Below are 26188 nucleotides of genomic sequence, written 5' to 3' on the forward strand. Positions count from 1 at the left end.
AGTCTTCTGTATGCTTAAAACTGCCAGAAGGAGTGGGTTCATATCCAAATGTGCTATTAAAGTAACCACTAATGCTTTTTGTTAATATGCCCTTGCCCGCTGCGGGGATACTGTCTCTCTTACCCCTAATGAATTTTCAGAGTCCAGGATCATAACCTTCCTGTCAGAGCAGGAAGAGGCCATGAAGAACTTCTGACCTTCTTCACTGGGTTGGTGTTTGGGTTTCGTTGCTTCAGGGTTAATATTCCTGTCAATCTTCTCTCCTCCACAGTAGCAGGAAAAGAGGTATCAAGGCCTGCAGTCCTGCTGCACGACTCGCAGTGAGTTAGTAACAGCGAAATCCCAGGTGAAAGTGAAATTTGTTCAAGTACGAAAAAGAGAGAACTTGCTGACTTACATTCTGGCTTTGCGCACTGCAGTGCTGAGGCATTTGCTTGACTTGGCAATCTAGTTACTGCACATTTATTCAAATAGCACTTTAGTGTGTTTATGCAAATAGTTCATTGCTACATCTCCTAAAAGAACCATACAAGTGCTGTCATTTGATTGTGTGATCATTAAATTGGGCTTTAAATAACATTTCCTATGATTCTGTACAAAATTCATGCCGTGGGAAAAAACAGTATTCCCACATTTGGATAGCTCAGAAATGACTAAATAATTGATATTCAGGAATATATGGATGCATGTCTCAAAGAGACTTCCTTTGTACTTCAGAAAGGGTTGGCTTCAATAATAAAGGAGAATATGAATAATCTCTAGTGGAATCAGAGTATTTGGAGGAAGCCAAGTATTTCAGAGGTCTGTGGAATGCTCAAAATATTCTGACTTCCAATCCCTTCTCTTACCCCACCCCCCAATAGGGTACAATAAAGTCTTGGCTTTAATGTTAATGCTGGCTCAAAATGTCATGAACTGCTTAATTATCATTGAGTCCAGTCTCTTATGTGGCCCCTAACTTCAGGAGGAATTCTTTCTTTGGAATAATTCTTGTGTTTCGTTGCATGGTTCCCATTTCTGCTCAAGAAGAGTTTTTGGTAGGTAGTATTTGAGGGCAGATATAGTAAATCACTGTTATTTGCTCTTGTTTTATGCAAAATTTCTATGTATTGCATTTATTTGAGGCCAGAAGACAATGTGTTCGTCTATGCTATATCCCCAGTGACTTACTGGTCATTAGAGGTTTTAGAAGACTCTTTCCAAAGGCTAATATTATCTTAGGTAGCCACGTGGCAACAGCAGGCTATAGGTGGTGCTGTCTTAAGGTACATGCTTGCAGGATCATTCTCCAAGATTAAAAGGAAGCACAGAAAAACAGCTTCCTCTGTGTAACAGGTCTGAGACCAAAGACTTTCAGGCAGTTGTGAGTATGGTACAGTACATATTTGCCTGTGAGCGGATGCTCAGTGCACAGGCGATCCAAAGTCCTTCAGGTACGTGCCCAGGGACTCCTGGGTTCCCTGAACAGCCCTGTTGCGAAGCAAAGGTTGCCATTAACAGGGAATGGAGTAATTGCATTTCTCTTCATGGGATCGCTTTTGCTTTGGCTGCTGCTGAGTCTGGGAAGGGAACAAGACTGACTGGACTTCACCTGCTAGCCGTTGTTTCCCATTCTGCTCCAACGCACTTTTCTGGCAAGCCTGTCCTTTTAACTTCAGACTGCTTATGAAGCCTGTAAAAAGTCCTGAGAAGGAGGAGGCTTCTAATTATGCAGCAATAACAATTCACAGCCCTTAAGGTGATTCCGAATGATACCTTTGTTGTTAAGCCACGTGAACTCATGTTACACGTCTTCAGCGATGGGACAGCTTGGTTTTTGACAGACACATTGGGTAGGTCCTATAGAAGCTGGGTTGTTTTGTGGTCTTTTGTTTACATCTCCTTCAAAATCTCCTGAGCCCTTGGGATCACGTGGAGTCGTGGGCTGAGATCAAAGGACAACTCACGCTCCCTGCATACCATATTGCAGTAAATCTATGTGAGTCCTACTTCATAGCGGTCCTGCTGACATCATCAGGGATGGCAGTCCTCAGTGAGGAACATCCCACATGCTTATAGAGATTGCAACTCACCATGGTTAAATCCCGTTAAAAGTAGAGACTAGACTGCTTGAAAATGCCTATTTTAAAGCGTTAGACCTTAAAAAGACTCAGTTCAGCTTATTTACCCATTACATGTTTTCCCTGGGTCTCTTACAGCTATGCACGTGCACACACGCACAAACTGATGGGTTTTTAGATGCTAGTTGCTTTAGTGTTAGCCAAGTGCAGACTGAAGATGACGGGTACCAGAGTTTTTCTCTATGGCCTGAGGCACTGGAATTCCCTGCCTAATAATATCAGATCATCTGTATTCTCTTTCTGAAATAAACCAGGGATGATTTTGATCTCTCAAAACCTTCACTTAATGTGTGATCCTCATCTATTACTGTAGTGGATTTTTTTTTTAAAACTCGTTTGAACCACTTTTGGGAAGATCACCTAAAAAAGATGAAGCTTTTAACTGTCTCCCCCATTGCACTCTTTCCATTTTGCCTGTGCTAAGCTATCCTGTAAGTTGAAACCAAAGAGATTTGACGTTCTGGAAGCTGACAGAGATGACCACCCATATATTCAGTGTAACACAGTGTCCCTCACTGTAAAAACATAACATGCTTTTACTGAATAATGCCCCATACTCTAGCAGTCATGTATAGAGATACCTGCATTATGTATTACAGTGGAGTAGTGATGGCTTGTCACTGAAATAAATTTTGAGTTACTTTCCTTAGCCTGTATATCCTCCCCTCTGCAAAGCTTCCTTGCTCCCTGTGTCCGAGCTCCATCCAGTCTCCTGTTCCTTCGGTATATTTTGAGAGCCTGATTACTTTTTAGACAACTTCCAAAGAGCCGGACGTCTTCCTCTCTCACTTTGGCGTGCTACCTCTGTTGGTTTGCATTGCGTGTTTCTTGGATAAATTACCTCATAATATTCAAAAGGGTCTTTGATTTAGAGTTTCTCTGTATTACAGGTATTCGTATTTTTGCATTTTAGGCACATGCCTGGGAAAAGAAACTTATAAATACAGGGGTTCCTATATTTTTTTGAATCTTCTAATAATTTTCTCCAACTTAGACTGTGAAAACGGGTGTTTGGGCTGACTGAGGTTTAGCACTGTTGCAGGGGGGGCAGTTCGGGTCTCCCCCACATCCCGGCCCCTGTGCTGGCAGGGGCAGGACCCTGTGCCAGTGGCCCTGGGGAGGTGTCGGGGGGCAGGACTGCCAGACCTGCCCGCAGCCCTTCAAGCAAACTGGGAAGAAGTAACGTGAGGCTCCTTGAGGATGATTTGGAGCCCGTACCCTAATGAAACGGCTTAAGCACTGTATTTTAGGCACCTAAGCTAAATGCTTGAAGAAGGTTGTGAGACTGTCCCTTATGTTTAGATCTTTTTCAAGTACAATCCCTATTTAATAAGCTGTGTGTATTTTTATAGCATCTTTTAGGAGCCTTTCAAGTTGAGTCATTAAATATATATTTTTAATAACCTCTGTGTCTTAAAAGGACAGTGTGAAATGTAAGTACTGGAAATCAAATAGTGATTCCCCTGACTTCTGAATTAAATTATTTCATTACAAATTTATGTGCAGTTCAGCCACTTTTTTTTTTTTCTTCTTGCATTTCATGGCCTTTTTTATTTTCAGCTGACAAATGATTCTGATGTTGCACTTAGAAATTCCTTCTCATTTAAAATTTTAATAGTCTCCTACCAACAAAGTATTTATTATTTACATTTGTAACATCACAGATCTTCAAGGTGGGGGGAAAGGGACCTGCTCCATAGCACAGGCCCTAAAAATTTATTTATTGACTCCTGTATAGAGAGTTTAATGAGAATTCTGAAGACAATCTTAGAAGCTAAAATCTTCCTCCATCTGAACAGTCTTGCTCAAGCCACCATGAAGTGCCCCAAAACATGCTGGCTGTGTTCTGCAGCCCCAAAGTAACTGGAAGGATAACCCCCAGGAGGAGGAGGAGCCACTGCCCAGTCCCTGGGGCTGTTCCACGCTTGGTTGAGATGGCCAGGAATGAGTCAGTTAGCGTCAATCGTAGAAGTGGTTTCTGTCATCTGAACAACTGTTCCACCAGGAGCGGTTTGACAGGAGTGCTGTCTTGTTTGAAACAGACCGCAGAAAAGCCATCAGAGATTCGTTATTAATTAACTACTCGCTGTGTTTTGTTTGTTGGTTTAACACTGGCAATGAGCTCGTTGCACAGGGCTAGAGATGAAGTTGCTGTTCCTTGAAAGATCTCATAGACTGAGGACTCAATCCTGAAAAACGCTTCAAGAGACCTACATTTTAACCATGAGATTCTTCTCTTGATCATCAGTGGGACTATGCTTCCTCTATATGTAGATACACAAGCTCTTGCAAACCAGGAGGTTACATGGACAGAAGCAAAGAACGTGTGGAGGGTGTAGGAGAAGTAATAAATTGGGAATAAGGCTTACCATAACTTCGGGGAATCTTTGATGAAATTTGTAAGAAATTGTGAATATGGGTAACACCTTTGGCTTTGCTCCAGATGTCTGTCGGACACTTCCCAAGTGATTAGTGGTAACTTTACAGGACTAAATTAAACCTTTGGAAGGAAGAGTAAATGAAGCAAATGGAAAAGACAAATAGGAGGTGTTTGTGAACACAGAGATGTTGGATCAGATTGCACTGAAGATGAGATTTAAAAGAATTGTTTTAATAAGCATAGCAAGTAAATTATAAATTATTTCCCTGTAATTCTTTTTTTTAATGATTTATTTACTTTTTTATCACATAGGGCCATTCTCTAGCATTATACTTGCCCACTACAAGTTCTGACATTCTGGGAAGGAAACATTCAGTGCTTAAGCACGTGAGATGGGAAGTCAAGAGGCATACACGTGAAGGGCTGGCTTTGCATTTTCCTCATCGTGTGACTGCCTCTGTTAATCGATAGCTTCTCTGGACATGGTTTTTTCACCTGTGGAATGAGGTTTGCCTGTCTTGTTGGCATTCTGTGAGGTACAGGGTGTGTGTGCGTGGCTGATGCTCCACAGAAACAAGCAGTTATTTGAAATGAGAGGCAGAACCAGAAACTTCAGTATTACGAGCTCCAGAAGGACTCGTTTTAGAAACTTATTTCTTAATTTAGTTGTAAATAAGGCCCAAACTTATGGTCTTTTAATGCTTAGTCTTTGGTTTGCTTGTTTCCAGACCTTGGAGGCGGTGTGAGGGGGGTGCGTTTCTCCTCAGAAACGAACCGCTGTTCTCTGGAATCTTGAAGTGAGGCTGTGGGAAAGAAAGATAGAAATGCCCCCATTATTTGCCTCCCCTCGCCTCCTCCTCAGGCAACCTGGCAAGAGGTGGCCCCGGCGCCTGCAGGCAGCCGCCGTCGTTAGTTTGTCAGGGCCGCGGCCGGGCGCCGTGAGGTGGTTGCCGAGGCGGCGGCAGGGGACGGCGATGCTCAGGAGCGCCCCGCGAGGCGGCGGTAGCGGCGCGTCGCAGCCAATGGTGGCGCGGAGGCAGCGCGTCGCAGCCAATGGTGGCGCAGCGGTGGCGCGTCGTAGCCAATGGGGCGCGGCGGCGCGGGGAGCGGGCCGCGGCGGGCGGGAAGGCGGGGAGGGGGAGCTGCGGGGCGGCGCGGCGCCGGCAGGGGCACCTGCGGCGGCGGTGGGCGCGGGAGGCGGCGCCGCGCGGCTGGGGCGTCCGCAGCGCTGAGAGGGCAGGCTCGGCCCGGCCGCCGCCGCACAGGCCTCCGCCGCCGCTCGGCCCCCCCTTCCCCTCCCCCGCGGCGCCTCGCAGCGCCGGTTCCGCACCGAGAGAGGCGCCCGGCGTCAGCGGACCTCCATGTACGACAATTTGTACCTGCATGGATTTGAAGACTCGGAGGCGGTGAGTGCCGGCGGGGGGGCCGCAAACACCCCCCACACCGGAGGTAGTGTGTGCCGGTCGGAGCCACCCGAAATGCTCCTCCGTTACATAATTTGGGGGGGAGCGGCAGTATTTCGGGGTCCCGGCAGAGCTTGCTGTCGGTCCCGCAGCCGTGGGCAGGCGCCTCCCGGGGCGGGCAGCCGGGCAGCGCCGGCTCCTGCTCCCGTTACCTTCATCAGCGAGCAGGGAAAGCTGCTAATTACACAATACTCGGGTGCGTGTTTGACAAAACAGCAGCAGAAGTTGCTGGGCTGCCGTCTGTATCGCACGTATCCCGGCCAGCCGGTCAGCGTAGGCGCGTTTGGGATGGATTAACAACGCAGCGGTGCAGGTGCCAAGGTGGTGGCCAAGGCATCATCGGGGTGGCAGTATCTATATTGCCCAAAAGAAGCCGGGACAGGCTTCGTTGGGAAATGATCTCCCCACCGCCTCCCCCCAGACTGCAACAGCTTTGCTGGGAAACCAGTGACATCCCTCACAAAATGGTTCTCTTGCAGCACGGAGACCCCCCGTTACCGTGGTCAGAGCTTTACGCCCAAAATAATAAATGTTAGTGCCGGTTGTCCAAGTGGCGTTTCTTTCCAGCGGTAGCTGCGCAGGAGCCCAGTGGGGCAGAATTACTCGGGGCAAGGGAAACTGCTGGGATTGCCGCGGCGATGAACACACTGTTCCATGTTAAACAGGGATCTGTTACGTAAGGCGTTGTGGCTAGCTCGTAAAATACACAGATTATAACACAAAATAGAGTGTACGTCAATGCAGACGTATGTATCGTATGATGTGGTATCCCCAGGAGAATGGGCAAGATCCTGTATCGCTTCAGATGAGGCTTTTTTCCTTGCCTGACAATGAGGTTGTGTCGCTCTAGGACTGGGAAGTGTAATCTGTCTACGTGTTGCCTCATGTACTAGCAACTTGTTTTAGTGTCTGTTTATTTCAGAGGGAGAGGAACCACAACTGTGCAGAATTTAAATTAAATAATGCAGTACACCATGTTTAGAGGAACCCCCATATATTTGAACCCTTCAAAACTATTTGAATTCTTTCAAAACTGTGCTTCTTTGGGTCAATTGAGAAATTCCTGCCTTTTTAGTGTGCATGTGTTAATTTGTGTTTTGTGTTTTCTCTCACTGCTGCTTACAAGCTGCCATGCCAAGTGCATATGAGTGTGTTGGTTCCTTTAGGGATGTGTTTTAGGATCCAACTGGATGTTTCTAGACACCAGGCATTTGTAAGGCAAAGCATGAATTCTTGGGAACTGTTCTCAATCCTGAATCTGTCTTGTGCTGGTATAATGTCTTTCAGTAAAGTATAAACACGCTCTTAAAAAGACAACTTAAAAGTATAGTAGCATGGCTAAGAAGGCTAACTTGCTGGATAGTGGTTGCTGTAGAAGAAATGTTTTATCTATAAAAGCCAGGTTTTAAAGTTCACTAGAGAATGCAGATACACGTATAGTGGGATTCAAGGGTGCTTCTGAGATGCTTGACTCCACGTATTTCAGTAAAGCCCCACTGATTTCTTCCAAGAACATTATTTGGGAAAAGCAGTGTTAATGACAGCAGAAGATCAGAGACCTACCTGTTACACAAACACCTGTGTTAGGATTTGTACTGTAAGAATCACGTTAGTAACAGAAGAGAGGAGCTAGGTCTTTAGCTGTCCACTTTGAAGCACTGGGATGAAGAAGTAATTTCCAGGTTCCTTAATACTCTCTTAACTAGTTCATGATGATGCTGTTTACAGCTTTTGTAATGTTACAGTCTCTCAGTACTTGAGAATGTTTTTGATAGACTTAGCTTCCAGAATCATGGGAATATATGAGAATCTCAGCTTTCATTAACACCCCCCCCCCCCCAAACCAAACCACCAAACCATAAAAGTAAGCTAGATCTCATAGTCATATGGAAAAGCTAGAGGCCGTAAACCCCAAAGGCTCAGACACAAAGTAGATAACATTCCCCAAGTGTTTGTTTTCTTTATGCTCCTGAACCACTTGCTTAAAACATTATACCTTATTATTATTTTGGATTCTGACTCATGAATTGAGAATGCCTGCTGAGACAGTATTCTGGCAAACAGGTAGCGTGATGGGTCATATGAGTATTACTTTCAAGCCAAAGAGAGCTAACGTAATAGAATTAATATAGTGAAAAACAAATCAAGGGTAGAATACTGGTTCCCTGCGGTTAAGAGAAAATAACTGTGAGCGTGCAAAGATTAAAGAAAAGGGCCCTGTATTGTTCTGGGTTTTAGGACCTGGAAGGCTTAGCCCAGATGTTGTGCAGCTAGTGAACTGAAGGAACTACGAGCTTGTATACTCTCTGTGCTCTTTCATTCCCTGAAGCACAGGGAGATGTGATTGAGGACTTGTGCTACTTGCAATGCATCTAGCATAAAATAAACCATATCAAGATGAGTCATTCTAGTACAGTAACATCTTCCTAAAGTAGGCATTTGCCCTTATAAAACCCATACAGCAGTTTTCTATAGTAATGGCCTAATACTCCTGGCAAGAAATAAGAGCTAACAAATCATTGTATTTTTTACCCCAGTTTTCATTATTTTGCATGTGGACCATGTTCACTCTGCATTTTCTTTGAAGGAAATCCTGGTGCATGTCTGAAGCAGCAGAAGGCTGTTGCAACCTGGTGGACTAGCAGTGTTCACTCAGGTGGTCTCTCTCGACCTCCGGCTTGGAAGGCAGCCGCTCCGGGGTGAGCCTAACCGGTGCGGCTGCTGGGCATGCTTTAGGCGCTCTCCCAAGCAGGACTTCTGCAGAGATGCGGTAGGAGCTAAAGCTGTTCCTAGCTGTAATGATGGGGCCAAAATGAAAATCCACTCACCCTCCTTTCTTGGGGTTTGTCCCTGCAACGTAAAGAGACTAGCTCGTGGGCTGGGTGTATCACGGTGAATCTGTTCCTTATCGATGAAAGCAGAGAGAGGAGCAGCAGTTGTGATCAAGGGTTAACCTTTGTCGATCTTCACTGGACTGAAATAGATGTGTGTTGTTGAGTGCCTCTGAACTGCTTCAAGCAAACCTAGTGGTATTACAGCTAGAAATCAGCTGAATGGCACAGTGACTTCAAATACCCATGATGAGTTTTTTTGAGTAAAAAAAACTGTACCCGCTATAAGTCCTATGTGTACATACCAAATTTTAATTTGCCTTGGAGGAAAAGGTGAACAGTTAGTGTATGGCACTAACCCAGAGTAAACATGCTCACTTTTGGAAAGGTACTATAAAATCACAACATTTAAAGACAGGGAAGCTGAAGTATGTACTGAATTTATACCTAATCTCTTCAGGTAGATAATATACAGACTAAATCATCAGAGAACAGTCTAGGAGAAGTGTGGAGGTGAAATTTTCCTGTTAAAACCAGGAACAAAGATGACATTTTTTAACAGTGAACAGATACATAGATGATTTTTGTAATTGAAGCTATTATTATAGTGTGTTTGTATGTGTGCATATATATAAAATAGATGCAAAATACGTATTTTTATTTATACATATATAAAGAAATGAGTGTGTGCATGGGTATTACAATCCCATTACCAGCTGTGATGATTAATGTGAAGTAGATGATGCACTAGCTAGTGTGAGGCTTTTTGGAGGAGGAAAATTACACTGTTGAAGTTGAAAAAAAACTACCAGTGATTGTAGACAAAAAGTAGTTGCCATGTTGAAGAAAAGAGGTGCAGAGATATGGAAGCAAACTTTTGCAGGCACGAGTGCCCTTGTAATGAACACCCTTGTAATGAACACAGAAAGTGTTCATTACAGCTTTCAGGTGATGGAAGGTGCATGACCATAGAGAGAACCATCTTCCCGATGAAGATTTTTGCCTTCTTTGTTGCCCTGCCCTGGGATTTTTGGGGGCTCTTTTTAGTGCTTTGGATAGTTTTAAACAGGGTCACCCTTTTGGGAATGAAAGCTTGTTTGTCTTGTGGGGAAGTATGTCTTACATTCTTGATAACAAGAGAATAGGACGTAAAAACCCATTAGCACAGGGGGCTTAAGACAGTGAGGTCCATTGGGTAAGCAAATAATACTGTTTTACCTTCACAGTTGTGAACTAATAGGTGTGTGTCTATTTATGGCGGGGAAAGATCTGAATGCTGCTTGATGTGTCAGTCCAGAATTTCCCAGTGCTCTTTGGTTTCAGTAAAGACCCCATCTTTTTCAGAAACAAACTTTAATGAAACCTTCCCATAAGAAATTGCGTTTTCTGTAAAATTACATTTTCCATTAAAACAGCATTTAATTGAAAAATTCTCTCCAGGAGTTAACAGCAAGTATCCTCTAATGCAGAGTCCTTCCCAGCCCTAGCAAATGATCGGGAATGACACCCGCTGCAAGTAAGTGTCACAGGTTTTGCACCTGCAGGACTATCAGACCGGTCCCTTTTAGATTGTTTATTTATATTTATACCTCCAAAGCACTCATTTCAGAGCGACACCTCAGCATGTGAAATGGCTTTCCTCACTTCTCACAAGGTGCAAGTTTAACGCTTGTCAACACGTGAGAGGCTTTATCTTGTGTACTTGAATCAGTTATCAGGGCTGTTGGAAATAGCTGCCTTTGGATAGCTGCTTAGAAATTCGGCTTGGTTTTGCATCAGGCAAAAGGGCAGAGAGAGAGCAAGGGGTGGCCTGGCATGGGATTAGCAAGGGCCTGGTGTGGGCAGGGCTGGGGAGCCGGCTTGGGCGAGAAGCCCCTGTTGCATGGCCGTGGTGGTGCCTGCGTGGAAGTGAGGGTGCTGCGCAGCGTCACCGCTCAGCTGGAGCCGCTGACAGCCTGCAGCACTCGCTCCGCGTGCCTTTCTGCTTAATAATGCCAGTGTTTCCCATTCAGGCCATCTTCTTCCTCCTTGTGTTCAAGTCATTTAAGATGGCATTTAATTTATGCCTTTGTCTTCTGCCTGTCTCTTCGGCAGGGAAGTTCATATTTAAATATCGATTGGTACCTCTCTGATCTCTAAAGGAGGACGAAAGGTGGTCTTTTCTTGCCCTATACATCTCTGTTGTAGTAGGTCTTTTTGTTGACTGCTTTTACCTATTCACTTTTCCTCCAGCATAGTCTCCTTCTCCTGAGCCGTATACGCACATTCTTTTCTTGACTGCTCTTAGCCGTTTGGCCTGCATCTAACCCTGTTCTGATTTCCCTCAGGCTCTTCTCATCCCTGCATCCACAGCCTGCCTCCTCCTGCTGATGCTAGAGGGGTCTCTCGGTACACCAGAGAAGCAGGACTTTTTCTTTACTGATGATGCACTTCAATCGAGTTCAAACTTGATCACCAAGAATTAGATAAAAAACTTTTGGTGAGATTCATGCTCAGATCCACAAAAGCATTTTAGATTCTGAAAGTCCTTTGGTGTTTATAGGGACTAAAGACTGGTGAGACTGACCCTGGTAGCTAATGTTCAGAGCTTGCCATAAAAAGGGCAGTGAGAAGGACTGTGCATGCAGAAGCCTGCCTAGACTCTCTAATGGTTTCTACAACCCTGGCACATCAGGGCCGTAGCAGGGAGTTGGGAAAAAGTGGCTGGCAGTGCAATATATAGCATATCATTACAGCGTATAGCATTATCACAGTGGCGATACATGTGGTGACAGGTATGAATTTCATCTGCAATGTTAATGGCTTTAGGTCATACATTAGGGTAGAAAGCTCTGCTTGGAGTCCAGTGTGCTGTTAACCAGTGGTACAAGTTGTGGTATTACCACAACTTGATGACATCATGTGTATGCTGCAGGAGCCAGAAAGGAGACCGCTGTGATGCAGGGCAATAGCACTGGGCATTCATTCTACTATAGAAAAGTTTGATGTGACATCTGCGTAAAAAAGCATGCTGATCTGTAGGTTTTTGTCTCCAGTTACTGTGTATAATTATTGAGAGAGCACTGCTGAGAATTTTTAGGAAAGAGGTGATGGGAATAGTAGGAATACACGTTTCATTCACCACGCAAACGGTCAGTGTTTTGAGGACAGCGTACTCCACTCCCTTTCTCCAGTTCGGTTGACGTTTCTTCTCACACCAGTCATTCCTTCTGTTGATAGTGTACAGTTTTTCTCATGGCAACTGAGACAAGAAGATCTCTGGGTGCTGCTTACGTAGAACAAAGTGATTATAGAAAAACAAACCTTGACAGGGAAGTTCATATTCAAATATTGATTGGATTTCTGCATAGTACCTGTCTGATCTCTAAAGGAGAAGGAAAGATGGTCTTTGCTTGCTCTATACATCATCTCAGTTGTGTGAAGCCTTCTGCTTCATAGTTTCTATAACCCTGGCACATCAGGGCTGTAGCAGGGACTTGGGAAATAGTATAAGAAACAGGAATAAGGAATAAACAAAATGTGTATTTTTGTTTATGTGAAGTGTTTTTCATCCTGTATCATTCGTGATTATACTACAAAACTCTTCCAGTTAGTGAAATTTTAAAGACTTGTTGCATTCCATTTACTTGTAAACTGTTCTGCAGGATTGCTTGCGATAAGTGTAGATGCATGCAGAAGTTGCAGCCCAAAACATCAGTCTACTATTTACACAGCAAATGTATTTAAAGTGGCAGCTGCTGTATTCTGGTTTCTTACCCCTCTTAAAGGAGAGGTGCTGGACGGGCTGTCTGGGGAAGGGGTGCTGCCCACAGAGCACGTACACTGGGGCTGCAGTGATAGGCATTCACTTGCACTCTCTTCTGAAATTCATTCTCTGTGCCTGCAGAGTTTGTCATCTCTTTCTGCTATCCCAGAGCCAGTTACTGTGGTGAGTTTTGTAATACCCAGTTCATTTTATAGAACATATTTGAACAACAGGCAGCTGAGACCAAGCAGAAGGCTTCATACAGCTGTCAAAGTCCCAAAACCTGGGACTTTCAATGGGGTTAGAAGAGTTTCGGTGGTTATCAGGTGCATCATTTCCACAGGTCCCTTCTGAAATTTTCAAGCTGAAGCTTGAAAGTTGATAGTCTAGATCTGATTGTCATTTTACATGGTTTGATGGATTTTGCAGGCAGGGATGAAGGCTGCTAGTGAGAGTCAATGCATTTTTTCTTTTTTCCAGCATGCTTGCCAGCAGGATTCTCTGGTGGTGTAAAGCCTGGTGATACACACCCTCTTTACAGTGCACAGAGGAGTTTTCATACTTGCAAAATCTTTGCTTGGTTTATAGGTAAAATTAATTACAGGGTAAGACTGCACAGGGACCATGCTGAGTACCCAGACGTACAGACTGTCTGTGGTATGTGGAGTTTTCCTTGTGGTTGGTGACACGAAGGGAAGTGAGATGAAGACTGCTGAAGTCATCCTTCTTTGGGAGGTCTGCTTTTATAAAACAGCAGGTGTGTGGTCTCGTAAGACCCTCAGTTGTGGGGCTGATCATCAGTAGGAGGCAACTGGATTTCCTTTCTGTTACTCCTCAGAGAGACCTGGGATGCATATGTGAACTGAGAGAACAGTATTTGCAGTGCCATTCGTTTGTTGATGACACTTGGCTTCTCTTCAAGCATAGCTGTTCTTTGTTTCTCCATTTGAATTAGTTAAGTTTTCTAATGTTTAATCCAAAAAGGATGAGTAATGTCAGGACCTAGTCATTCCAGGATCGTTTGCCTAACTGCTACCAGTTATCTACTTGCTGTTTGTTTATGTAGGATTTCTAGTTTCAATTGTGCTCTAAAGTCTCTCTTGACTGGGAACATATTCGATAATTTCTGATAAAAAGAGATTATCCTCTGCCCACTAAGTCTTCTGAATTCTCATTGAGATTTGGCTTTTACACGGTCAAAGCGTCTGTGTGTTTTTGACGGTTTCAAATGTGTTTTCATTTCCATTAGTTCTTAATAGATTGCTTCAACTAATGAATCATCATCTGCCTAACGTTTTTCTTTTGTATAAAGGGCTGTCTGACAGGGGTTGGAAAGTTAGCTTGTTTTCTGTTTTGGAGTTTGCTTGCATGTTTTTGCTTAGGTTTTCCCCATTAAAATTTCCGAAGTCCTAGTACTACCACAACATCAGCTATTCTTGCTGTGTCTAATGTTTTGTGCTCACATGAAAACCGTTTTCTATCTGACTCAGATATTCTGTTTGTTAAATGTAATGTTGTGATTTGATAGTATGGTAGTCAAATAAAACTTTCAGTAAGAATCACAAATAATTTTTATAAATTACTACCTGCTGTTCCCACAGAGGTACTTTTTTTTCAGCAAAAATACATTAAAATGAGGAAAAAGAAACATAATGAGGAATAGCTAACAGTGTGTGTTTTCAATTTCAACTGCAAGTAAGAGCTCACCTGATTGGGATAGTGTGTGTTTAGTAATACTGTTTGTTCATATGACTAAGGTGTGTAATTTACTGTGGCTTTACCTCCTGCTTTTGGATTTCTTCTGGTGAACTCTTGAATGACCGTGGACTGCAGCTGAAATGACAAGGGCTTCTCACAAATGTGCTGATCCTGGATTGCAGATTGCTTTAAAAATTTCCCAGTGCTTAAGAAAAGGCCGCTGCTAGGAAGTGTAAATGGCTTTCCCTGGGCTCAAGGGCATCTGACAGAGGAATGTGGCTCTCAGTGCTGAAAGAACACATCATAGGAATAATAAATAACAAGGGGAGAAGCTTAACCTAGGATTTGTTGGTGTCATGGCTTGCTTCCCTATCTCCCTAAAACATGTTTTGCTTCTGAGATGCTGAGCTGTTAGATGTTTTTCCGTTGAGTATGCATTTACAGAGATAGTAGAGCTTGGTTTTAAAAATCGGCAACTTACACAAATGCAGATTACTTCACAAACAGGACAAGCCTGACAACTGTTCATGGTCATTTGGAATCCAGTAATCAATTTCAAAATGTCATTTAGCTGGCTGAATGCTGAGTTCTGTAGGGACGGCAGGTGGTGTCAAGATTTGCTTGCAAACTTTCGTCAGATCCTGGTTTGTATTTTTCCATGGTGCTTTTTTACTGATTTTCATGCCAACAGTGAAGTGTTTTCAGTTCCTGAGTGTCTCATTTTGCCATGTCCTTTCCTTCTTTCCGTGTCTTCAACATGTACTTACATTCAGGTGCAATACGTTTGTGCTTCTGCACGGAGCACAGTGAGGAGGTTAACAGCCTGTTAATAGGCATGGTCTTTGTCTTTGTCCAGGTTGTTTCCCTCTTTCAGAAGGAGAGGTCTGTCGCCAGTGGGCATCTTGGTTCTCTTCACTCATGACATCTTTCGGGTCATGGACCTGTGCGTGCCAAATGAATTTAGCTGCCTGCTAAATGATGTAACATCATCTATGTATGACACTGTTCGGGAGCGTGGCTTAGAGGGAACTTACCATTTTTTGTTTCATAAACCAAAGAACAGAAAGGTTGGACTGGAGCTCCCTTGCCCCATTAAAGCTTACTGGCTCATGTGCTGGAGCACTGGTTTGTGCCCCGCTTTCCCTGTGTTACTGGGCATCAGAAGGGATTCCTCCTCTGGAAAAAGAAATGAGAGAGCGGTTCTTGAAAAATGAGAGGAGATGTGGACAGCTGGGTGGGTTAGAGGAGAGTGCCTGCAAGCACAGGTAGGCAGTGTAGGTTAGCATGTGCTGAATAACTTTGGGGCCTCCTCTTCCTCGCTCCTGCATCTTTCATTACCTTCCCTTCCTCTAAGGTTCTCTCTTTGCTTAACTTGGCTCAGTTCCTAACATACTCGCTTTGAGCAGATGATGGGTTTGTGTCTATATATACACATACATATGTGTATATACATACATATGTATATATGGGAGGTTGGGCTCAGGAGGTCCCTTCCAACCTCAGCTATTCTGCTACTCTATGAAAATTGAAGGAGGACTTTCAGAGCAGAAAGGGAGGCAAGGGGTGGGGGGGGGAGGTTCTGTCCAGCTGCAAGTTCTGGTGACTCTGTCTTGTGCCCACCTATCTATATTTGTCTACCCCATGGCGCTGATCCGGAAAACTTGATTTTTGATTTGGAGGATTACCTGTATGTCCAGAGTCAGCCAAGCTTTTCCACCCAGCATGGAGAGCTGGAGGAAGCCGGCGGTGCCTGATTTTGTGCATGCACAGCACAGAACGTTAATCTGCATTTTCTGTTTCTCTCTAAAGCTAGCCTTGTCAGAATGGGGTTTGAGTGTTTTGAGGGAGGGGCTCAGAAGGAGCAATGGTGAGCTATAGGGTCTACTCTGTCTCTCAGGCCTGTGAGGATTTTAGCTTTCACACGGGCATGGAAAAGCAAGAAAAGCCTGGGGGAGGGGGACAAGGGGCTGCTCTTCTCTTTTGTTTTTTTTTTTTCCAAAAGAGTCAGGTAGTACAAAGGCTATATAAGTTACAGAGATGGAGCTATTTGGTTGTGCTGTTTCACCAACATGGGAAATGCAGCCTGGCAGTGATTTGATTTATTACAGCGATATGGAAGAAATCATGAGGAAGAAACACTCCCTATCATCTTGCTGAGTACTGAAGTGGTGAAGTGTGTGTTTGAACGAGCTGCTAACACTTCATATAAAACTTCACAAGCCTTTCTATTTTGAGAGAATTCTGCTTATACCAAATACATTTTCTCTGTGAGTCCTCTCTTGTTTTTTTTTCTGTGCTGGGACATTTCCCTGCAAATCGACTCTCTCGCATCTCAGCTCACTTGTGCTTTTTGCTTCCTCGTGTGGGCTGTTTGTCCTTGGTACAATGGCATCACAGTTAGGGATTACATTATCATAAATATCAGGTTTTCTTTGAAAATGTGTTGCTGTAGATGCTCTACTAGGCACTCTTGGTGTGTATGAGGCTGGAGGATTTTTTTTTTTAATAGCTGTATTCATTATGGCCATAAACGAGCCCTTTGCATCTCTCGCCCCCATGGGACAAGCTATCGGGTGAGGTGGCCAAGGCATCCTCCCAGTTCCCCCTGCCCACAGATACAGGTATAACCTGGAAGTTTCTGGTCTATTAATTCAAACTAAACTTTTTCAGAACCTTTCATCCTTTAATCTCGTGTTATAAGAACCCTGTGAATAAAATGTTTCTAATCGTTACCCCCCTTTTCTGCTTCTTTACAAACGTCTCCTTTCCATGCAGGATTTCTTGACAATATTTTTAAGCCATGTTCCTTCTGTTATTGGTGTATTCCCTGAAAAATATATCTCTCTTTTGCCTGGGAAAATTATGTATTCTGACAAATCATCAGTTAATCTCTGCTAAGATACACAGGTCATGAGATACCACGATAAAATTTTATTTTCCAGAACAATCAGTGGTGATCTCATCAGGTTCTGACAAAACAAGCCCCAGCACCATTCTTGGGCAGAGGAGTTTCAATTATGACCAACGCAGAGAAAACCTCACCAAGAAAAAAAATCCAGTGGCAGCTAGCCCTGCCTTTGTCAGCAAAGGCTGCTTCTGTGTGAGACCTAGCACCAGCTCCTGGCACCAAGGGCTTTGTCCTAAATGGTATGATGAGAGCTCAAGAATAAACCCGCTGCACTCCAGGAGTGACAGATACCACAGAAATATGTCACCGAGTGACACCAAGCTAGGAAAAGAAGTACCCGTGATTCAGCAGGCTGTGGTGGTACTCATCCTGCCTCCACCTAGGCAGTCCTTGCTGCTGACTCAAGCTAGATTCATGAAAGGTTTGTTGAGTGTGGGAACGCAACTAAGCTACCAGCATGAGCATCAAGTGTGCCTTAAACACTGGTGATGCACCTAGAAGAAATTTGTCCTGCTTCCAGCTCCCTCCTGGTATACGCTCTCCCTGCAGAGCAGAAGACTGCATCTGCTGCTGTGCATGGAATCCCCTTACCTGGCTGAGGTGTCAGCTGCTCTGTGGGGTCTGGCGCTGGGACCAATGTATGGAGGTTCAGACCCTCTCCTACGGTATTCCAGTTCGGCCTTTCAGAACTGGGACACTGGTCTTCACACATGCGGAAGAAAGTTTCAGCCCCTGGGAAAAAAGCATCTCCACCATTTCCATGTCTGAATACCAGAATGAGCCAGATCTGGAGGAAATGCAAGTTCCCTTACTAATGAGGATCTCTTCTTTGTCCTGCTGAATGGCACCCGCACCGTTGCTGTATGACTGCACAATATTTCAGGATTTCCAGGCAAAGACTGCCAAGACCTGGAGGTGGGGCATGACGTGTTCCTAACATGCCTCTCAGACCTCCTGGCCAGCCAGGACTACCTTTTGGGCTAGTGAGAGAGTGTTTGACCTAGCCAGAAGTAAACACTAGCTGCTGTAGATCAATGCCGAAAGGAGAGTAAACGAGCGGGAGCCCAGCGTGTGATAGTCTCTTTACCCTCCAGCTGTCTTGACCAAGGTTGTTCATCTTAATTTTTTTTTTCTTGCAAAGTTCCTATCACCGCTTTGTTTCCTCATAATGGAGCGTGAGGAGATGAGGGAGTTGATCTGGCCCTGCAAGAAAGCTGCTTAGCAGAGATACCTGATGTCATTTTACATGTGTACTTACCAGTGGATCTGGGCCGATGGCAGTCTCCCACCTCACAGGAGCTCTTGTTCTTTAAGCAAAATTACCTTATTGATACGCAAAGTGTATTTACTGAAGTGTCTGTTTAAAAAAGAAAAGCAGGCAAAATTATTTCTGAGTATATGTGTTTTCAGAGTTTCTGACAAGAGGTGAGAAGTAGCTTTATCGCCATTGTAGTCCTTATTCTAGTTAAAATGTTCTAAGACCTTTTTGCACAATGTAAAATAGGAATATTGGAACTTTGCACTTTTTATCAATCTCTTATTAGAAAATGAACAGGATGTTGACAGTTGGAAAACCAGACAAATGAATTATACTTCGCCTCCCTACATTTTTACAGGCTAGTTTCAGTTGTCTATTATTTTTTTACTTACTGTCCTAAGGAGTAGAGTGATAGGAAGTGCTTTAGTACATTGTTGAATAGCTATTGTGTTAGACCGTAGAGTGGATTCACTTCAGGAATGCATTAAGGAATCTTTCTCTTTAATAGATTAGGTCTACTATATGTAAACATATAGTATGAGTGGGAGTGTAAGAGAGGAGAAAAGTCACAGGCTGGAATATATCCTGTTACACATTTAAAATTCATGGAGTGGTGGTGGATACCTAGAAGTTGTTTTGCTAAACTGAATTAACAAGTTGACTTAGGCTTTGAAACTTGCCATTGAATGTCATTTCTAGTGCTGGTGCTGCCACTAGTTAAAACTATGCTGAAGATGTTTTATCTATTATAATATTTAAGAACCTTGTTAAATTTTTCGCTCCACTGCTCTGTTCTGAATACGTCACGTATGAATGTTTCCTTTTTGTTGGCTTGGAATCAAATTTGCACCTTTCCATTTCACTGTAAAACCTTTCCATCTTATTTTTAAGAGAGAGGTGTCCCATACTACCCTCCTAGCTCATTCAGTTACTGTATAGGCTTACATTGTGCAAGAATTTGTACACAGGGTTTTGAATGATGTAGCCCCCCGCCAGCCCTCGAGAAAGCTGTTTCCCTGTGACTTTGGTCTCTCTCTGTCCAAACACTTCCGTGATGTCTTTGGTTATCCTTCTTCTTCTTTCTGAGCCTCTCATTTTCCAATATTGTTTTTTGAGAAAGGGAAGTTGTAGCTGGTGCTACATGTACTCTGCCGATAAAACTGCACCGGCATGGGAGAAGTGTTCACTTGACAACTTTGAAGTTACATATATTTCAGTGTATTTCATGTGTAAAGCACTATGCTTCATGAAAGAGGCGTTATGCCTCCCAGTGACTGGACTATAAACATTTGGAAGATAGGGGGGGAAAAAAGCATACTACTGAAAAAAACACTTGCAGAGCAAGAGCTTTGCCGACTGCGTTGTTACTAGTTGAGAGTGGTCCAGAAAAAGATCGTGTGTACAGCCCCAGGTTCAAAATACTCAGGTTGATCCTTAGCCATTGGTTTTATGTTTTAAGGCCATAACGTCTTGGGTCTTTGACTACATCAGGCCAAGTGTGTCCCTGGTGTTGACCAAGTTTAAAGTTACAGTCATGGTATCTAAGGGATGATTGTGACAGTCATTTTAATGTGTCATATGCTCAGTACTAAAATCTATTTCTAAGGTGCCTGGGTATAACACACAAAACCATCATACTTCCATACACCACTTGTCGTCTGCAGGAGGAAGCTTCTGTTTGCAAGATTTCTTATTCTGGTTCTCTGCATGCAAGTGATATCTGCTAAGTGGGAAAATACATTCAAAGGAATGTAACTTTGCTCAGATATTTTGTGTTTTCCTTTATAAGTAAGAATTTAATTTATAAAAGATAGGTGAGATCTATTTGGCATCAGAACTGAGTATTTTACATTCCCCAACAAAAAAAATATTAATAAAGCTAGGCTTTCTTCTAGATGGTCTGATCTCTTACAGATAAAGAAATCCTAGTCTGTAGCCTCAGAGTAATAACAACAACGATGTAAATAAATAAAAACACTGCAGTGTTGTTTTGCTGAAAACTGATCTGTGGAGAGGTATGTCCGAAGTCATTACAGCCTGCTTTTCAGGCTGCTTTTGCTGAACATTTTCAAACGCATCTGGACTAAATAGAAATTACATATGCCCATTAACTCTGAAATTTGGGGCCAGATCTGAACGGAGGGATGAAACCAAAGTGAGCGCCTAGGTTTCAGTGGAGCTAGACTAATGTATTTCAGGGAAGTGCATTCCAAAAGTCCTGATTCCTGCTTATTTCTTCCAGCCATTAAATAATTCCTCCCTTTGGTTGTATTGCCTCTTAACCCAACTGCAGTTGCTGCACTACTTACAAACAAACAAAAAAGGCTACTTCCCAGCAGCTGGAAGATTAACCAGCTTTCCCCATCAAACTGTTTCAGGAAGGAATCAGCAAAGTGGTTTCCTAAGCGGCTGCCTGCCTGGCTGGGCACATGCTGCAGTCTCTGGAGATCCTAGAGGCGTTAGGGGGTTTTTTGTGTGTGTTCATTTTATTTTGCTCCTTTCTCCTAGAGCAAGTCCCTCTCTGCCTTTGCTCTGAAATGCAATGGTGCTGCCGATACAGAGCCTGGCTGCGAGAGGTTCTGCCGGAGAGGAGCTACGGCTGCCAGGGGGAACAAGCCAGATCCTTCTCTTCTCTGGTTTTCTCTCTTTCAGCAGCTGCTGTTATCGTTCCTCCTGTCAGATGGGAGGGAGTCGGCCAAGCTGCACGAGCAGCACCCCGCTGGTCGCTGCTTCGGGACGATGGGGCGGGGGGAGGAAGAGGAGTCGCTCCTCCCTAAGGCTCAGCACTTTTTTTTCCCCTCTCACTTATTTGGTACCTCTTACAATTTGGTAATTTATACGTATTTCAGTAGTGTGGCTTGCACAGCTCTTTTCCAACTCTGAGACCGACCTAAGAGCTGCAGTATAGAGAGATTCGGAAGGAGCTGCGTTAAGGCAGCAGGACTGCAACTCAGGAGTGATACAGATACAAATGTCAGCAAGAAACAGCTTGAATCCTGGCTGTGCCTGTGATGGCAATGTCTCGCTCTGCAGTTTCCTGCCCATAGTATGCCCTGACTAGACGTATAGTGGAGTAGGAACTTAATAGGAGCCCAGGACTTCCAGGCCCTGTTTGTGGAGAGGAGGTACATGAAACGGCCTCCAAGGAGAGGGCAGAGTCCATACTTTTCACTCTGCTGTGCATCGCTGGCAGAGCTGGGTAAAGATCCTCCTTTAGAAGATGGCTCTGAGCAGAAGGGTCATGTCAGTCCTCAATGGGATGGAAGGCGAGTGCAGGTACCCCACAGGGAGGTGCTGGGCTCCTCCATACATACGTGAAAGTACAGCCTGCGCTGGCTGAGGCTGGGGTGCCTGCGCTGGGGATGGGGCAGGCACGCTGCCACCTCCCTGGCCGTGTCTCAGAAAGGCTTGGCTGTGCTTACTGCTCGTGCTTCTGTAAGGCCGAGGGAGAACTGGGGCGTACGTGGCCTCTGCCAACCCCAGTTGTCACTGGCAGCCTCTTTCTCCGAAGACGGTGCTGTGCTGGCTCATCTCTTCATCGTGGAGGACTGGCCGTGCTCCCCGGGGGCTCATCAGTTCTGCGGCTCTGCGGGTTGGAAGAGGTTGCTGGAGCGCGGCGTGAGGCCTCCTCCTCCCCCTGCGCTCCTCCTCCATGCTGTTTGCTGTCTCCGCAGCCTTCCCACCTGCTGCCAAGCCGGGGAGAGAGATGCTGGGCGCAGGAAGAAGCGCTGGTTTAACAACAGAGCACAGCGATGCTGTGCCCTCCGCATGGAGCTGATGGCACACAAGAGGAGTTACAAAACAGACTGGGGGAGAACTCTTTAGTAATTGAATTCTCCTGCAGGTTTTGTGCTGCGGAAAGTAGGATATACACAGCAGCCACTGCAGCTAAACACAGACCTGATCCCAGAGGAGCATTCAACCCTGTAGCTTCCAGCATGGAAAACTCTCTGCGAATGCACCTAAAGAATGAAATACAAAACATTTAGTTAATGCACAAGAAAATGTGAGTTTAATCCAAGCCTTTCCTTCCTGCCAGCAGCACAGGACGCTTGGACTTGCAGTGAGTTATTCTGGAGCATGGAGATCTCTCGGTGATCTGTCTCCTGCAAGGGGTGCCATGAATGCATTAATACTTGCATAAGCTATGCCTGAGTGTATGTCCATCCCCAAATCCCTTCTGTTATAGGAGGTAAATATGGGTATTGTTTATGATGTTTAGATCAACATCATGTTATCATGACATTGAAATATTTTATTGTAAGAGCTGCAGTGTAAGTTGAGGGCTTGTCTGTCCAGCATGAGCAGTTTGTCTACCCAAGAATCAAGCCCTGGGTGTTTTGCTTTGTTTAGCCCAGGGCAGAAAGGGAATTTGGGAAGTTCCTAAAGTTCAGCTGACTGGCTTTTGATTTACGTCCTTCCCCTCATCCTTCTCTTTCTTTGGAAGTGCAAGGAATGGTTTTGCATCTGACTTCAGTGAGATGCTTACCTACCCAATAGGAACTGACGCGGAGTAATACCAATGTAAGGGCGGTTGTGAGGAAGCAGCCATCTTCTGGACTTTAGTTCCTTAGTTGTGATTTTCATATTCTGGTTGATGATCTTTAAACATTTTTCTTGTTTCTGCTGGATATTTTTCTGTACCTTTGGCCAGGCTTTGACTTCACTCTAGCATCATACCCATTCCCTGCCTTTTTGGTTACATTTCAGTGCAGATTTATAGGGCACTAGCAGAACCCTTGACAGCAGTGACCTTTTTTTTTGAGCAGAGGTACCTCTTCTAGAATATCCCAAAATAATGCCAAAAGCTTTAGACCAAAATAAGGATTTTAAATCTTGTCAAGCTTTTGACAGATTCCACTCCTGACAAGGCTTTTTTTTTTTTTCTTCTTTCAGCAAAGAACAATATCCAGGTACTTAAAGTTGTCCTGTTTGCTTCTTCTGTAGATTTGTGTTACTGATGCACGTGAGAGTTTTGATAGAGAAGAAACCTTTTGCACAGAATGAGATCTTCGGTGTCTTTCTCTGTTACTGCTTTTGCCAAATCCAAGAGTTGTGGGTATGATAGTGATTCCTAAAGGATTTTTTTCTTGGTTGGAGTGCTTGCTGGATGCTAGTAAGAAGGAATATTAAACTATTGTTTCTCCTAAGCCATTTAATTAAGAATCCATTTTGAGATAATGGAGGGAGTTCTTAAAAAAAAAAAGAAGAATTTTGTCTTTGAGTTTCTAATTTTTAACTCTCTTAAATAACTGTCAAATACCGTTGTACTATGTAAAAATGAAATAGTTTGTCACAAGCTCATGGTAGTCATAAGAATTTGAGAAAATATGTTCAGACCATGTTATGTACTGAAAAAAATATTTACAGTGTTTGGACTTTAGATACAGACTAAGGTTTTGGCTGTTCCTGCTTCCTGGATTTGCATTTCTACCTAGCATAACTTAGTACCTTCCCATTTATCCCAACAGTGAATATATGGAGAGACTATTTAGCCAGTGGCATCCCAAGATTTTTTAAAAATCTTTGACATTTGTTTGTTCCTGTTTCTGATCTCCCAAAAATAAACTGTTGTTTGTTTGTTTGTTTGTCCTGTGTTTTGTTGGTCCTTCTTGCAAACCACCTGAGAATACGTGATAACAAGTACCTCTCAAAACACTGGTGTGTTTTCAACACGCGAACTAAGATCCAAATCAGAACAGGTATGGTAACACTCAACAAATACTATCTGTGGGGATTTTATTCCCCATTTTATGTAGTAGTGATAAAAAAAAAACGAGTTTGTTTGGGGTACCTGTGCTCCATCGCTACTCAGCAGTGCTCTCAGAGCTGCGGGAATAGATCAGAGTTGCTGTAATTGGGCACACTGAATTTCCAGCCCTATCACTGTGAAGTCCCATCCAGCCAGTGGGCAGCAAAGTACAGACTGTAATAACCCTCAGGTCCTAGAAATTCCTTGGAGTCCTGGATTGATTACAGCAATTAAGTTCCATAAAGTGTCGCTCAAATATTACCTCAGTAGGTGATAGCAAGATGCCCTTTCACTTGTATTTTGGTCTCAGCACGTGCAGTTTTTAGATTGCAAGGTTTTGGGGAAAGGAGTTGCTATTTACAGAGTGCGTAGTACTTAGAAAATTAGGGCTTTTTCTTACGAAGATATTTCTAGCAGTATATAATAGCTTATTTTGAGTTCAGCCGTTGTGCGATTTCAGAATTTGGTCCTTGCTGCAAGAAAAATAATAAGAGATCATAGCAGCTGAAAGATGGTTTGGGGGGGAGGAAGAGTGGAAAATGTAAAAAGAAAAAAAGTAAAATGCTCTGTTTGTAAGCCTCATTTATTAGTGTTTAAAGCTGTTTCTAAGCCTCTGAGTTTGGAAGCTTGTGGGGAAAAAAAGCTAATTAAAAACAGAATACAACACAACGTACTAAACCTTAGCTCAAACCCTATCAGTTGCTTGGCTTAAATTAAGCAGCATGAAATTCATTTCAACAACACCATAACAGCATGTCACAATTCTTTCCCATTCACTACACAGCGTGAATATTTTAAGCAAAGTAATTTTCCTATAATTATGTTGAAGATGTAAGTCTGTTTTGGTTTTTTGTGCCCTGGTGAGACCCTTAGCAAAACTTGTGAGAGGTGGGCAAAAGCAAAGTGGATGGGATGACTTCAGAGGAAGTCATTGCCACCTAAATATAACTTGTCACAGCAGAGAGCTGCAGTCCTCTGTAACAAATGGAGTTTGGCTGCCCATCAGGTTTCATCGCTGAAGGATTACAAAGCATGTGCTGTCTGGAATTTGACTTCTGTGAGGTGGGGGCCTGGTACAGAGCTGGAATACCTGGTACGCTACAGACCTGCAGGGCTTGTTTGTGTCTTAAAAACTAGTGAGTAAATTGCAAAGCCTACTACCCATCTGCTTGAGCGCTGTTGGTGAGTGTGTGGTTTTACCAAATCAGGTTTGGGTCAGATTGTGAGACAGTTCAGCATGTTCTAAACCACTTCTGTTTAAAAAATAAAAAGAAAGATTCAGGGTTAATTTGGTTGTATAAAACCCTAAAGGTGTGGGAGGTGGTGACATCACGCTAGAAGAAAATTGGGACACTATAATCATAAAAATCCTTAGAAAGATATATGTTCTTTAATTTAATTGTTTGAATTAGGAAAAGCATGCAGTGAAAACAAGACAGGTGGCTAGGATCTTCTCAACAATGAGGTCTTGAGGAAAATTCCACTTCATTCCTCACATTTATGATACTTGGAACATTATTGTAATGAACATTCCTGCTTTGGGGGCTGAAGTCTTCCATATGTGTTTTCCAAGCCAAGGAGAGTTGTACTGGTTTTTGGAAAGTTGAGAAAAATCATTTTAGCCAATGAACGGGAGAAAAGAATTACTGAGGCCCTTCATTTGACACTTCTTACCCTTTCCAGTAATGCCAAGTCAGCATAAGCGTCTTGCACAGAAGAGATGACAAGGAGGGAGGGGATGGCTAGGGTCCTTGCTCCGGTTGTTGCCTCACAGCCACTTGGCAATGTGATTCTGTGAGTCTCCTCCGTGCAAACCATATTGCGAGGGCAGCAATTTGAAAACAACGGCAATCTGGCTCACCCTACCTACTTTGTTTTTGTGCCATCTGCACTCGGGTTCCGTTTACTAAAATAAGGTCCCTTATGCACAGAATCTGTGAAATAAAAACCGGAGGTCACAGCAGATACTGAGGGAAAGGAATGTCAGGTGTCCATTTGCTGCTGGACAGTCCTTCAGGAAAATAAACTTACCT

The 26188-nt window shown here is 43.7% G+C and overlaps 1 protein-coding gene across 5 annotated transcripts in view; it reads left to right on the top strand.

Moving 5' to 3' along the window:
* CACNB4 (calcium voltage-gated channel auxiliary subunit beta 4) overlaps positions 1–26188 on the top strand; it is a 110120-nt gene that overhangs the window by 35940 nt on the left and 47992 nt on the right. For 2 of the 5 annotated variants that reach the window (XM_075152660.1, XM_075152658.1), the window contains exon 1: positions 5672–5906. The exons of 2 other annotated variants lie outside the window; for them this stretch is intronic. In XM_075152660.1, coding sequence (XP_075008761.1) covers positions 5862–5906 — 45 coding nt within the window. In that variant the 5' untranslated portion in view covers positions 5672–5861. Of the gene's footprint in view, positions 1–5671; positions 5907–26188 lie in introns of those variants that run through there. One more of the 5 variants, XR_012674027.1, reaches the window with a different exon arrangement.

This window comes from Calonectris borealis, chromosome 6, assembly GCF_964195595.1.
Source record: "Calonectris borealis chromosome 6, bCalBor7.hap1.2, whole genome shotgun sequence".
NCBI classification, from domain to species: Eukaryota; Metazoa; Chordata; class Aves; order Procellariiformes; family Procellariidae; genus Calonectris; species Calonectris borealis.